The 14791-nt window shown below is 37.5% G+C and overlaps 1 protein-coding gene across 3 annotated transcripts in view; it reads left to right on the top strand.

The window, feature by feature from the left end:
- Nucleotides 1-14791, top strand: part of LRRC28 (leucine rich repeat containing 28) — a 50168-nt gene that overhangs the window by 23016 nt on the left and 12361 nt on the right. For all 3 annotated transcript variants that reach the window (XM_054168862.1, XM_054168861.1, XM_054168863.1), the window contains one exon: nucleotides 10775-10981. In XM_054168862.1, coding sequence (XP_054024837.1) covers nucleotides 10852-10981 — 130 coding nt within the window. In that variant the 5' untranslated portion in view covers nucleotides 10775-10851. The remainder of the gene's footprint in view (nucleotides 1-10774; nucleotides 10982-14791) is intronic.

Genomic DNA, 14791 nt, shown 5'->3' with positions numbered 1-14791 from the left:
ACTCCAAGATGGAGACTCGGCTGTGTGCTGAAGAAGATGTGTTTCATATACAAATGGTGTTTGCATTTCTGTAATCTGAAAGCATCTTAAATACAGACAATCTGTTCAATGGCGTTTAGTTGGGGCTTCAGAGAACCCCTGATTTGAGCAGATATTAAACTGTGGGTCATTTCTTCTTTGAACATTTTCAGCAGTTTGCAAATGTGTGAGAAAGGAAATGGCAATACTAACTGTCTGCTGAATTCAGGCTTACATTAGAAATGCCTAACATGTTTCAATATTTTGTACTGCCAAAGGGCTCCAGCTTTGTTTTGCTGCACTGAATGATTTCAGGAGGGTCCTAAGCAAAGATGCAGTTAGCCATACAAGCAAAATCAGCTTTTCAGGAGGACTATGTCTGTGCTTACTGCCTTTACTGACATTTTAAAATAAATAAATGCTGAAAACTCGGTTCATTGTATCCTTCATTACCAGAGCAAGGCTGATAGAAGTTCAGCAGTGTGTATCTGCTGTGGCAGTATGTGGCTGCCATCCCGTTCATGAAGTTCAGTAGTTGCTAGTTCGTGGAATCTATTCAGCTTTTTAATTTTGTGAAAAATAATTACCTGTTAACTAGGCTTAGCTAACTTGCTACTCATTTTTCCTATAAAACCTTTTACTAATTGGAAATTTTGGAGATTCCTTTCTGTTGCACCAAGTTAACATCTGTGACAAGAAAAAAATAGATCTTGGTGCTTAGTTTTTGTAATTCTTAGAGCTGGGTAGTAAAAGTTTAACTTATTTTTCCCTTAAATTCTGTGTCTTTATTCGTAAAGTTACCTGAATGTGCTTTAGTCTCTGGTTCCCTTGGTGTGCTTTTCCTTCCCTGAGCTCTCTGTAACTTGTGTAAGTGATTAGTGCTATTAACGGGTAGTTGATTTTACATGTGCATTAAGCAAATACAATTTACTAGTAGAACTTGAGTGCTCAGGGAAGCTTGGAGAACAAAGTCATTCAGTCTTGGAAAGTAAACAAACACAAATCATTAGTGCAACAGAAAAAAAATTTACAATATCTTCATTTTCATTTGCCCTTGCTGGCCAAATATAATTTTCTTCTATACATACCATTCTGAGAGTTTAAATACTACATATTTTCAACATCCTCACTTTCACTCACCTAGTCTATTAAATAAATTGAGACAAAATAAAATGCATCATTTACTGACACTAAATCTAAATGGAAAAAGCCTTTATAGAGAATGTGCAAGACTGGAAGTGTTCTGTGAGATTAACTGGCCTGTGGTTTATATCACACACACAGCATTTGGTACCTGTATTGCAGTTCTCTTAATTGTATTGCAGTAGTATTTAAAATAACCCCCCATATTTAACTTAGCATTGTCCAAATCTGCATTAAATTGTTATTCTTTATGGACTCCTTAGACACCAAGCAAGTGCAGGTATACTCTGGTATGTATTTAATGTGCGAGAGCTTTATGGACTGGGACAACTTCCGCTGCTAAAGGAAGGCAGTGGGTAATGGCTGAGTGGGGGGTTTGGAGTATCATTGCAAGCCTTACTTGGCTACTTTCTGCTGCTTTGAAACACTGAACAGCAGTCTCTTCATGCAGTTGCTTTCGGCGTTTTGGGAATCCGGACATTGTTAGTGTTACTTGAAGTCAGATGTCTTCTTTTTCTGATGATAGTCTTAGCTAGAAAATGTTACTAGTTGGTTCATGTGTAGTAACCACATCATTATAGTAGTTCCTGCCTGCCCTTCTCAGCTGGTGAATTAGACAGCCTACGGGGTGGCCACACAGGCACTGATCAGTGCAAATGAGCTGGGCTAGTAAGGAGGAGCAAGAGTAGCTCCTGGTACTGCTGCTAAAAGGCATCTGAATCCATTGTTTACATTTGAGAAAGGTGTACCTCTATTATAGTGAAAATATTTTCTGACAGTGCTTAGCCAGTCCCTCCCCTGTAATTACTGTTGCAATTTGTAGTAACTCCAGTGGCCTGGAAGACCTCCTTATTTTCATAGGACTTCAGTTAAGACAATCCCATCCATTATAGCATTCCTTTGAAAAACAAATATGGTGACTCCACTGCCAGAAGCCTGGTTCCAAACTAAAGGTTTTCCTTTAATTAATTTCCTCACTGCACTCAAATTTGTAGTTGAACTTCTTTGTTATGGAGACAGTTGACCTTTAGGGGAGAGGGTTCTTTAGTGTCTCCCGACAGTAAGATGAGTGAGCGTAACTTGGCTTGATGTAGTATAATACTTTCCCACTGAAAGTAATCTAACCTAGACCTATTGCTTTTGTTACACATTTGCTTACTTCTTGGACAGGAAGGGGAAAAAAAAAACCCAAACCACCAACCTCAAGAAAAGTAAGAAAGATGCATCTGTTTCCAGTTGGTTGGAAACAGTTGATAGCAACAGTCACAACAGATAGGTCTTTGCTTGGATTATTTAGACAGTAGTATAGTAACGGGTTAGGAGCTGCTAATCTATGTTTGCCAGTCTCTTGTGTGGATCTGAAGTTTTTCCTTTGAAGAGGAGAGGAAAAAGCTGACCTAGAATTTGTAGCCAGGACTGGCCCTGACTCTGTGGCTTCCTGAGCTATTCTTAATCTCTCTTTAAGATGCTCATTTTGTTTGCCTTAATTTCAAGCAATTACTGGCTTGTTGTACTTAGTCAAAGCAGAGTACTGAAGTATCCATCTCTAGGTGGCTGGCTCCTGGAGTCATTATTATTTACTCTTGTGCAAAATGTGTTTGGTGGGAAGCTTCCCCATCCTTCTGTGTATTGATATTAGTGCACAGTGAATTGAAGATATTGTGCAGCAGTAAAGATGGTAAGACATAAACAAAGCAAGAGAAACATAATAGGTCTCATGCTTTATTTGTTCACTTTTGTTTATTTGCATACCACCCAGGAACACCCAGAAAAAGGACAATAGCTGCTCCTCACAGGAAAGACAACAGCAGAAATACATCACTTCCTAAATTAAAGACTTTTCAGTAAGGCACTAGCAGAATTTTTCATGCAGTGTGCTTGACAAAGTACCATTCTGTCTCTTCACACTTTATTTTGGCTCCTCTGTCCAAAATTTGGGATATCATTGCATAAAACCATAGAATAATATTAATTTCAAATGTATTACTTAGTTGTGTAGCAATAGTACCTTCCTGTGTGGCACTAAAGTCCTAGGCAGAGTACACCAGAACAAAATGAAAGGGTAGATTGTCTTCTAAAAAAACCCCAAACTGACCAAACAAACAAAAACCCAAACCAAAACCCAGCAAACCTGATCGTTGCATGGCCTTGAGTTACCTTTGTGCATAAAAAACTTTTTCCCCTCTCTATTCCTCTTGCCCTTTCACCCACCTCTATTACTGAGACCACCCAATTGTGGAAGGAAATGGAATTCCAAACCTGTATTGAGGGGAAATGGGGAGCACAAGTTAATAAATATCGGGGATCTGTACTCCCTGTCTGATACTTCAGTGCTGATAGCACGGAAAGCAGAGTGCTGGACCCATGAAATACAGAAGGCTGCCAATTCTGTTAATATGAGCTCAATTATGGCAAAAGATAGGGAACCAGTGACCTTTAGAAGAGTTTGACTTAATGAGACCCTCATGCCTGATGTCTATTTTCAGCTGCTTTTAGCCGAACTGAAATTACCGTTTAGCTGCAACAGACAGTAGAAAGCCACTTTTCTCACCTTTGTTTGTGGTGATGCTACAAAATAAATAAGATTGGGTACTAAATTTGCGTGTGACATTTAGCAGGGATGAGGAAAAATGGTTCTATTTGGGTAGGTTCAGTAGTAGTGTGTGTTTTTTCACTTGGTTCTGAGGTTATGTCTACTGCTTACATGTTTTGGAGAAGAGTCAATATAGTTTGGCTGAAGTAGGTGATGTTATGAGCTGGGAACATCTTTAAGGTGTTTTGTGCATAACTATGTTCATTCACAAAGACAATCCTGCCCCAGAAAATCTTTTTCCCTGTTCTTTCCAACCAGGGTATGTGTGTGAAATCCAACCATATGTATGAAGTAAAAGACACAAGTTTGATCAGCTGAGATAGAGGCTGTTTTCATAGAATTTATGGGTTTGAACTCATATTCAGCACCTTATTTAAAAACAGGTTATTCACAAAAGTTACTGAAGTATCATGTCCCGTTTTATTTTGCTCTTTCTCTTTTTCTTTTCTTCTTTTTCTCTTTTTCTTTCTCTTTTTCTTTCTCTTTTTCTTTCTCTTTTTCTTTCTCTTTTTCTTTCTCTTTTTCTTTCTCTTTTTCTTTCTCTTTTTCTTTCTCTTTTTCTTTCTCTTTTTCTTTCTCTTTTTCTTTCTCTTTTTCTTTCTCTTTTTCTTTCTCTTTTTCTTTCTCTTTTTCTTTCTCTTTTTCTTTCTCTTTTTCTTTCTCTTTTTCTTTCTCTTTTTCTTTCTCTTTTTCTTTCTCTTTTTCTTTCTCTTTTTCTTTCTCTTTTTCTTTCTCTTTTTCTTTCTCTTTTTCTTTCTCTTTTTCTTTCTCTTTTTCTTTCTCTTTTTCTTTCTCTTTTTCTTTCTCTTTTTCTTTCTCTTTTTCTTTCTCTTTTTCTTTCTCTTTTTCTTTCTCTTTTTCTTTCTCTTTTTCTTTCTCTTTTTCTTTCTCTTTCTTTTTCTTTTTTTCTTATATTGAACAACTATTAGCATGCATGGAAAAAATACCAGATAAAAATCATTTTCAGGTCTGTTAGGCTGGAGAAACAGAACATTTTTCAAGCCCTCTCACAATACAGTAAGAGATTTGCATACAGCATTGTCAAAATGTAAATGTGATTCAATTTGCTTCCTCCTTTCTTTGTCCTTAAATCTAACGATGCCAATTTTCAGTTATGGTCAAACTTCCTTGTTTGAAGATGGCACAGGTCTATCATAAGTGCCAATTTGTGCTAGAAAATTTAATTTTTATAGGCTATGAAATGTGAGCTGCATGGAATGACAGTAAATGTAATACAATATGTAACAGGCTATTTAATTTGTTTTAACCATCTTAATATCTATTTAAGTCCTCCTGAGACATCCTAGAGAAGATCTAAAGGGGATTTTTTCCATCAAGCTCTTAGTGATTTAAACTTACATTTCCTGTCCATTACAGTTTTAAACTGATAATAGTATCACAATTTAAATTCACATCTGTGTATGGAGACATGCCTTTTTTTTTCCCCCTACAGGTAATAAGCTTTGTGTATGAAAGAACTGAAACAGCTTTTACTCACACTGTAATGGTTTTACAGGCCTAATAGGAAGATGCTTCTTGTACTTGGGTTCATGGAAGTTGATTAAAACAGTATTTCATAGATGAAGTATGGTAGCCAGTTTTAGTACTGTCTCTTCCTTTCCTGAAGCAACAAACTTTCTTTTTTGACCCCAGGATAGAGAGGGGTCACTTGGTGCATGAGGTCCAGTGCTTCACAGTCACAGCCAATCATCACACTTGGATTCTGAAAGAATTCATAAGAATATGTCCCTATGGGTGTCACATGCTGGAAAACATTGCTTCATGGTATATAGCCATGATTTTTAGTATGGAGTGATGCAGCCTTGGAACAGAGATACACTGCTGGCATTGGAGAGTGGGTGGCAGGCAGCAGAAAGAATTGCCTCCACATTGGAACTCTTTGGTAGCAGCCTGGTAGATGTAAATCTTTGTATGATAATAGCAAGATCTTCATTATTTATTAACATGTTTTCTTGCTCCTAATACAGTGCTAGCTACATACAGGATTTACATTAGTTGTTCTCACTGGTGGCTTATTATCTTTAGGTGGTGAACCAGTATAGTCAGTCCTTTGCTGCCTTTGCAGAGGCCTGAGTTTTAACACCTTCACATCATGCTTATTTTCTGCTGGCTTTTTCATTCCCTTTCAATCACTTAAGTCTAAGTGTTTGTGCTCTTCTTCCTGTGTGATAATTTGGTTCTCCATCATGGTAGCTGTGCTTTGGATGCTTGTATTGACAGTAGATCAAACCTATTTTGTTGTATTTTTTTTTTTTAAACCAAGGTAGACATTCTAAACAAGTAGACCCTTGACAAACACCACTGCCAGTATTGTTTTCTCCATTGCAGTAATTTGCCATGAGATGTGATACTCATGTGTTGCCATTAACCAAGGAAAGACAAGCCAGTATAACATGATTTACATTTGGAAAGATCTGGGTTGCATTTTCATTCTGCCTTCTATTTACGTTCCAGTCACTGGTTACTCTTGGCTGCTCTTTCCCCCTAGAACAGTTGTTAAAAGATACTGAAGAGCACTGAGTTCACATTAACAGGGCTTTTTCGAACACAGGTTCTACATTTCTTCAGCTCTAGGCTGCTGTCCCAGAAAATGTCTTACTCATTGAGAATCCTCATGTCTGAGCTTGCAATTTTGATATATAACCCGTTTTTTCAGTATTCTGGGATGGAAATATTTAAGCAGCCTCATTTCATTTTAGTAATGGATGTGGTAATTTTCAGTGCTTTGTCCTTGCTCCCATGAGGTATTCTGTCTCTGTCCTCACAGCATTACTCTTACAGGAAAAAATGATGCAAAAAAACTAATTTAATATTTGGTCTGTCTTCCTAATTTCTGCCCTTGTTGACATCAATTCTTCATTTCTTGTTCTTTGTTTTTTGTTGAGAAACCTTTTGTTTGTCTGTGAGTTCGCATTTTCCTGGCCTCCTGGCAGTTTTCATTTAACTTCTGCAGCCTGACTACTAAATGCCAGCTCTCTTTGCTGATCAGTCCCTTTTTCCATTCCTTGTAGGTTCTCTGCTTTCTCTTAATATCCTGCTTTGAGGTGCATTCTCATGCAGGTAGGTTTGTAGCCCTTTGCTGCGCCCTTTTTTGCTTTACTTGGATGGAAAGACTCAGCGCTTGATTTAAAGTAAATCCATGCCTTGCACACACTCAGATGTGACTGTGTATGTGTTTCATATATCTTTGGAGGAAATTTGGGGTTGTGGCCCAACACGGAACAATGGGATTGGTCTTGAAGTGTAAAGAAAACTGTTAGCTATTTTTCAGTTATGCAGCAAGTGAGGCCTGTAGCCCTAGAAGGTTAAGGAAGTTTGAATTGCCTTTGGCAATTACTGTATGTTGTATAGGCTGCTTGCTTCCAGATGGATTTTTTCCTTCATGTAAAACCATGGGAATTAATTTTCGAAACTGGCATTTAAACCACTTGAGTCAGAAATAACTTTTTTTCCCCCCTTTCTTTCTTCCTGATGCAAGGTGTGTTTATACAAATTCAGTTGTTAGAAGGTCAGTAATTTTGGAAATGTCCTGAAATTCATTCAAGGTTGCACTTGAGGTACACACAAGAGGTACACACGTGTTTGTTTGTGTTGAAACAAACCTATTTGACAGTTCTTCCTTTGACAACCCAAACATTTATGATGACGGTTCACTTGTCCTTTTCTCTAAGTGCTTGGGAAAGCTGTTACTGTGCATTCAAAGGCTGCTTTCTGGAGCCACAGTAATCACTTCTGAATCTTCATATTATCGAGGATGAAAAAGATGAATTAATTACTCAAGTGCTGGCAGATTTAGCATACAGTCTGAGGTATTTATGTGTGTGTCTGTGTCACTGAAGCCACCTTCAGAAGGCTATAGGCAGGACTTGGGGTATAAGCCTGCATTTAAGTTCCTGTGAGGTAAGGCAGTATGTGGATTTACAGTCTGTCAGCCACTTGGTGTGTGCTGCACCATGAACACATTTGTACCATATGGCCAAGCCACAGAATTGCTCAGCTACATATGAAGGCAGTAATCTCTGCAGATGGACATGGCTGAAACACTTGGGTCCATCAACCAGCACAGGAACTTCATGCATGGACTCAGGTCTTTCAGAGTTAGAGGTTTGGCAAAGCTACTGAGGATATTTTTCTGTCTTCTGATATCAAAATGGGACTCAGCACTCTGCTATGTTGAGTTTGATAGTGTTAATCCTAGAGCTAATATAAATTTTAAATGATAGATTTATGAATTTCATTTAAATGTAGTTGGAGCTCCTCGTTGTGGTTTAATGGTGATGTCTAAAGCTTGTTTCTTATCCTTGGGGGCAGGGGAGAAAAATCTCTGAATAAAGGTCCCTTCTTTGACAGTTTCTTTTTACTTGGAAACAGCAATTTCTGAAGTCCACTTCTCATACTTGGCTTAGTGGTTGATAAGGTGAGAGCAAGAAAGATTTGTCTTTCACTGTTTGTTAGTGAAGGCATTTTTCACTATATATATGTTGTGAGGTTTTTAAAGCATGAATAATAGTAAAAGCTTGAAAAGCTTATTCGTGGGCTGTTGAGATCTTACGCTGTTTCTCTTCATGGTTTTCCTTTGCTTCAATGAGATAGTAACCAATCTAGTGTCATTAGTAAGTGTCTGAGCATGTTCTTCCAAAATGAGTTTTTAACACTATGGTGGGGAGTCTGAGGATTAGATCTTTGATTTGATGGCACTTCAGGTTGTTTGGTTTACTTTTTAACTTCTTCATGGGTCAGTGGGTGTTTCTGTAACATATGGCAGTGTATGTTGAAAGTAGATGTTTACATCTGGTATGCATTGGAAGATTAAGGTAGAGAGGATGAAATTTTGGACAAGTATGTGTTTTTTGGATGAAGGATAAAGTGAGAATACTTTTATTTCCTCTTAGATTTGAAACATATCATTCTAGCAATGCCTTTGAAACTCTGCCAGCTTTGCCAACCGTAACATTATGGGATTTTGGACCTAACTGAATTAGAAAACTGTTTTTAGTGGCAGAGAAAAAGGTTAGTGCATGAAAATAGCTGGGCCTGTTATTGACTGCATGTGGTCAGTGGTTTGGCCAAATGTAGGTGGCTCTTTTCCTGTCACTGTTTTCAAGCATATGGCTTTGTTTGTGATGAATATAAAACTCCTTAGAAATAAGTTCTAGTGCAGTTCTTTTTCACAGTGGTCTCTTACTATTTAGTGGTGATTATTTTGTTTTTCCCATTCATTTTCAATCTGGTAATAAAAAATCCCCAACTTAAAAAAACAACAACCAAAACAACCAAACCCAAACAAGTTCATGATTCCTGTTGACATCAAAACAGAGAGTTTGAAGAATGTGGTCACCTGTGTATAGCAGTGGCTTGTGATTATGATAGTTAATTCTGGGATTGTTTGCAGTGGACAGAAACACCTTTGAAATGTGCATACGCAATTTGTATCATCAGGACTTCTGTAAACAACTCTGATACTGAATTATAATTTCCCTTTTTTGTTCTTTTCACGTTTCCAATCTTGAAAATAAAGCAGCTTTTCCCAAGGTCAGCTTCAAATTTGCCATGTCTTTCCCCATTGTGTAGAAGACAGCTTGAAATGAACCTCGAGTTTTGTTTTCCTCTTCGGGTGTAGTGTACAAGGTGCTACCTCAGAGCTTGGGGAATAGTGAATTTTCTTGCTCCTGCTGCAGAGAGAGCTTCAGGGCACAACAGGTTCTGTTTAGCTTTAACTTAAACAGTGTAACCCTATTTATAGCTTTAAAAAAAGTCTGGGTGATAGAGCTGTAAATTGTGCAGATTGTGGATTGTGTAGATTGTCTGGTGTTTTCAGTGCAGAAAATTCTAGTGAGTCTTGTTTTAGCAGCTCTCAGATGTGAGAGCTGGTTTCATTCAGCCGAGAGCAAAGTACATTTGGTTCTTCTAGATGCCGAGAACTGCAGTAAGAATTCACCAAGCACTCTGTGAGTTGATTCCATTGCTGTCAAGCATTGAAAAGCAAAGTAAAACTGTTTAGTTTCTCCATATTTAGGGAAAATAATTTATAGAATTATCCAGTTTTCAGAGTAACTGTGCAGGAATAAATAATCAAAGAGAGAACCTGTAGAGCTACTTCATACAATTGTCAGTCCTCATAGAAGTGCATCCTGATCCCACAGACCACACACAGGGGCGATCACTCTGTGGCACAAGTGAAGTTACTTCTGTGATCACATCTTAACAGCTTCTTAAGAGCTCCATGTGTTTACTTCATTAAAAAAAAAATAGGATGCTATGTAAAACACAAAATGTACTTCTAAAATTCTTAAAATGTTAAGAAAATCTCTAGGAGCTGTAATTATTGCAACTGTAAATTAGAGCTTATTGTTGTATCTTCCTACAGTATAACTTAACCATATCACTCACAGGTTATTAAGAAATTCCTCTTCTAATGTAAACTAGGTCTTTTGAATTGAGTTCTCAAGACAGGGCTGTTCTAAGCATGCTTGGTGAAAGGCTGTCACTAAGCAAGAAGTGCTATGCATGTATTTGTCTCATTGCAAGAGAATCTTAAGGAAGATGGATATAAACATTGCACCCTCATCTGTTTAAAAAAAATAATTGCATTTGCATGAGTTTAAGGGTCATGTAAAACACCCTTCCTGACAGTGAGCTGTGTAATGTGTTTTGTTTGGGGGTTGATTATTTTTTTCCCTCCTTAATTCTGATTTAGAAACAGGAAACTCCTTGATTTTTTTGACAGCAGTAATTGCTGCAGTTAAGAAATGCTCTGTCTTGAGGGATCTCCTATTTAAACATACTACCTGATAAGCATTCCTCATCAAAAAGAAGTAAGAGGATACTGGATATGATTAGCATCAGCTATGAACACAGATCTGTAGCAAGGTATCTTGAGAGAAAAACAGCACAGCTAACTAATGACATTTGTTTTCTATTGACATGAGATACTTTTTGTGGTCTTGCTAGTAAAATAATTGTATTAATAACTCTCAGTGTCTCCTGTTTGGATTGTAGAAGTTGGGGACCTGAGGGAGCTGCAGACGCTGGACATTTCAACCAACCGTTTGATAACGTTACCTGAGAGGCTGCACATGTGCCTTTCACTGCAGTACTTGACTGCGGATCGAAACCACCTGTGGTATGTGCCCCGCCACCTGTGCCAACTACCAAGCCTCAATGAGCTCTCCATGGCTGGAAACCGCCTTGCATTTTTGCCACTTGGTGAGTCACCACTGACATTGGGCTGGGGGTTGGGCAGAGAAGAGACAGGAAAACAAACTGGTTGTCTTCAAAAGGAAAATAAAAAACCCCAACCAAACCAACATTAAAAAATGCAACAGGTTGGTTTTTTTGGTGGTCCTTACAAACTCTCTTTCTGGAGTTGTCACAGCAACAATATTGTCAGAAAATAAGTCAATAAATAAACCAGAAAGCATGCTAAGGTTTAATGTCTGTTTTAAAGCAATAGGTCAGCTATCAAATTTGCTTTATTTTTAGCTAACTGAGGGGGGAAAAAAGTTTAAATCATGTTGTGTTTAAATATAGTACTATGTAATCTGAGTTCTACCACTTTGGGTAATGATCTGTTTCTGTTTGCTAAATCTGATGATTTAACTAAGATTCTTCAGCTGGGGTTTAAAACCTACTGTGGAATCCCAGTAATTCCACAAAAGTTATGTCTCATCGTTAGGAATGTCAGTACTGCATATAATCCAGGTTTAGTTTGTGCTGTGTATAGGCACCCATCAAAACTTCCACTTTGGTAGCCCAGTAAAGAATGTATCTGCCTTTATCTCAGCCCTTTCAGAGTCTGGAAGTGATGAAGCAGGTCTTCAAGCGTAGGGAGTGCAGTCAGTGTGTGGCAGTTTGTGGTGGGAAGCAGTTGTGTTGGTGTCTGCAGACTGTATACTCTGTTGGTGAAAAGCAAGTCCTCTTCCCTGCCTTTGTTACCTTTTGGCCCTGCCAAGAGGTAATCTCTGCTGAAATAGTCACACAGATCTCTCATGTCAGTTGACTTGCCATTAATAGTTTTTTCTAGAATACTAAGTTTGGTGTTAATTAGGTGCAGATGAAGTTCTGATAATCACATTGAAAAGAAGCTGAAAATTGAGGTGGCTAAAAATGAGATAATAATTTCTAAATTAATTACATTTGATAGGTTTAACTTAAGTTTTTCAGTACTAGCAATTTAAAGAGGTTTATGATCTTTCTGATTTTCTTAGCACCTTAGTTTATGCTACTGGACAGCAAGTGCAAGTCATGCCTCCAGACAGTGTTTTAGTTATGTCCCTACATATATCATTATATAAATGAGAAAACAAGTTTTCCAGCAGCATCATCCAGATCCCACCATACTAATGAAAAAAAGCCAAAGTAAATTCTCTGATTTTGGCCTCCATTTCATGAGACAGGAAGTGGAATCTTTTGAGTTTTGCCAAGATAAGATGCTGTTCAGTGAGATGAGATGTGTAATATAAAAGGGTAAAAGTTTTTGCTACTTTTGTGCTAGTAGCTTATCTGTGAGCGAGCCATGACCTGGATGAGCCATAGATCTGCTGAAGTGTTTTAAGTTCAAAAGGAGGAAATAAATCTCTAATATAATGACACACCTTCTTTTTTCTTTATTTTTAGACTCAAATTCAAAACATTCAAAAGGAACTTTTTAAAATAACGGGAAACATCAAAGACTGTCAATTGACCTTGTTCGGTAGTTCTTAATAGTGACTCACTGGTGAACATTTGGAGATAATTTGCTATCTCTGGATATGAAACTGAATCATAAATCCTAGAGTTCAGAGGAAAAGCAGCCCGGTATAAATGTAAATGTTTAATCCTTCCTCTGAAGAATCAGAAGGCTTCAGAATGGTCGAGATGTGATGAAATAAAGTAGAAGAGAGAGTTAGTGCATTGAAAAGCACAAAGATTAAATCTGTCTTAAGCTGTATAGGAAAATATTTTTCTTGGAGTATTAGTGAAGTTAAGGCATGATTGTAGCATTATTTCTGCTAGCTGCACGTGTTGACTAATGTGGTTTGTGTGTGTACTTGCACATCCAGCTTCACTTTACCAGTTAATGACTGAGTCCAGACATTAAATAACAGTGGAAGATACTGTAGAAATACCTGCAAGCAATACTGAGGCAAGAGCTGTCAAATATTTTCAGTTAGGGAGTTAAGTTGAAAAGCAGACCTTTTATTCATCTCCTGGCAGAATGTGGAGGGATTTTTCTTTTTCTTTCGCTCTCTCTTGTTTGTTTTGGTTTTTGTTAAACACATCTATATTAGAAGAAATGTTTGGCACATACTGCTTAATGCTTTTGTAAAGTACCATTTATTTATTTCATATGGTGCTTGAAATCTACTGTGCCAAGGAATCCATTCCTTAGCTAAGTGTGTCCCTCAGAGCTGCCAGTCTCTTGTTAAGTGTAATGGAAATCTGCATCGTCCTGTTCCTAGATGGATAGGTGTAAGATTAATTCCAGCAATAGCACTGCTGCATAGCTGCTTCGTAGGATTTTGTCCTGGATGTCTTTTTAAGTTAGTGGGCATGGGGAAAAAGAAGTATGACACCAGTGATCAGTTTTACAAAATACAATGATAATACCTGATGCTAGTTGCTGACTTTCAGAACTGGTACATAGACAAGCATAAACAATAATGAATTAGTTATTTGTTCTGCAGAATATGTTTAACTCTTGGATATGCCAGCATTAAAACAAATAAAAAATGCTATCTTTCAGTGTTGGATATTCCAGTATTCAAAGAAACAAGACTGTGGAGCTGAGCCTTTGGGCCTTCCCAATCAATTTATTCTTTAAAAGCTCCCAAATTGTGTAAGTCGAACAGGAAACTGCATCCTGGACAGCCCTGCTATTGTCAGTGTAGCTTTAGTGTTGCCCCAATGAGTGATGTTAGCAAAGCTGTTCTTGAGTGGAACTGCTGATAATTTTGTGTAAGTCTGATTACAATATGAATTATCCTTTGATAGAAACTTTAAAGTATTACTATTAGCAAATACTCCAGTGCCTGAAAATTACATTGCAAGCAGAAATCTCAACCTGATGACATTGCAAAAATAAAAATGATTTATGTAATAAACTACAAATGTAATTAAAATAGGCCATAAATTCTGGAGTGTACTGGCAGTACAGGGGATGTTATAACAGCACATAGTCAGTGTTATATCACTTTATTGAGGGTTTATGTGCACTTTTTTGTTTAGAAAATGGGGCTAGTAATTATCAGTACACAGTAAACAGAGGTCCTATTCTGCCTCAGTATATGCTGCTTTTGTGTCCTTGCCCTCACAGTATGGTTAAAAGAGCATCAGGGCAGACACACAAGAGCTTTTGTTCCATCTTCAGCCATGTGGAATGCATATGCCAGGGCCCTGAGGTTAAGGGGAAAAAAAAGGAAAAAAAAAAAAAGGAGAAAGAGAGAAAAAGAGAGGGGGAAAAAAATAGAATTGGGGTTTGTTCAGGGCTCATGGCATTTGGTCATTTCTGGGAGAAAGGTCTTTGATCTAGGAGCCTGGAAGAAGGAAAGTGGAAATGTTTTAGACACAGTACAGTGCTTGCAAAAGCCACATGAAAACCTTCTTTGTAGCTTTAGCCTTTTCATAGATGGGCAGCATCCTTATTTTACAAAGTCCTTCAGAAGAGTGGGGTTTTTGAGAACTTTTTAACAATATTTGTTGACTGATAGAAGATATAAAAATTAATGTGGATGGGATTACAAAGAGCTTTTTAAAGTGATGATTTATTTAAATTTAAACTTTATAGATAGTGTTTGAAACTGGAAAAAAAATCTTTTGGGGACTGAAAGATGCTTGGTTATTTAATGCAAAGAAACTATATCAAAGGAACATTTATAGTTACAGGCTATTTGGCTTTGGGAATTGAATTTTTCCTACTGAGATATTTTGTCTAACATCCAAAAATTTGCTTTAATTACCTAGGAAATGCAGTCAACTCAGAACTTCGAATCTAAACATAGCATAAGATAAAGACAGAGGGAAGAGATGAGATGCAGC

This window comes from Dryobates pubescens, chromosome 17 (genome assembly GCF_014839835.1).
Source record: "Dryobates pubescens isolate bDryPub1 chromosome 17, bDryPub1.pri, whole genome shotgun sequence".
NCBI lineage: Eukaryota > Metazoa > Chordata > Aves > Piciformes > Picidae > Dryobates > Dryobates pubescens.
Note: the sequence above shows the minus strand (reverse complement) of the source record. Positions and strands in the feature narration are given on the sequence as shown.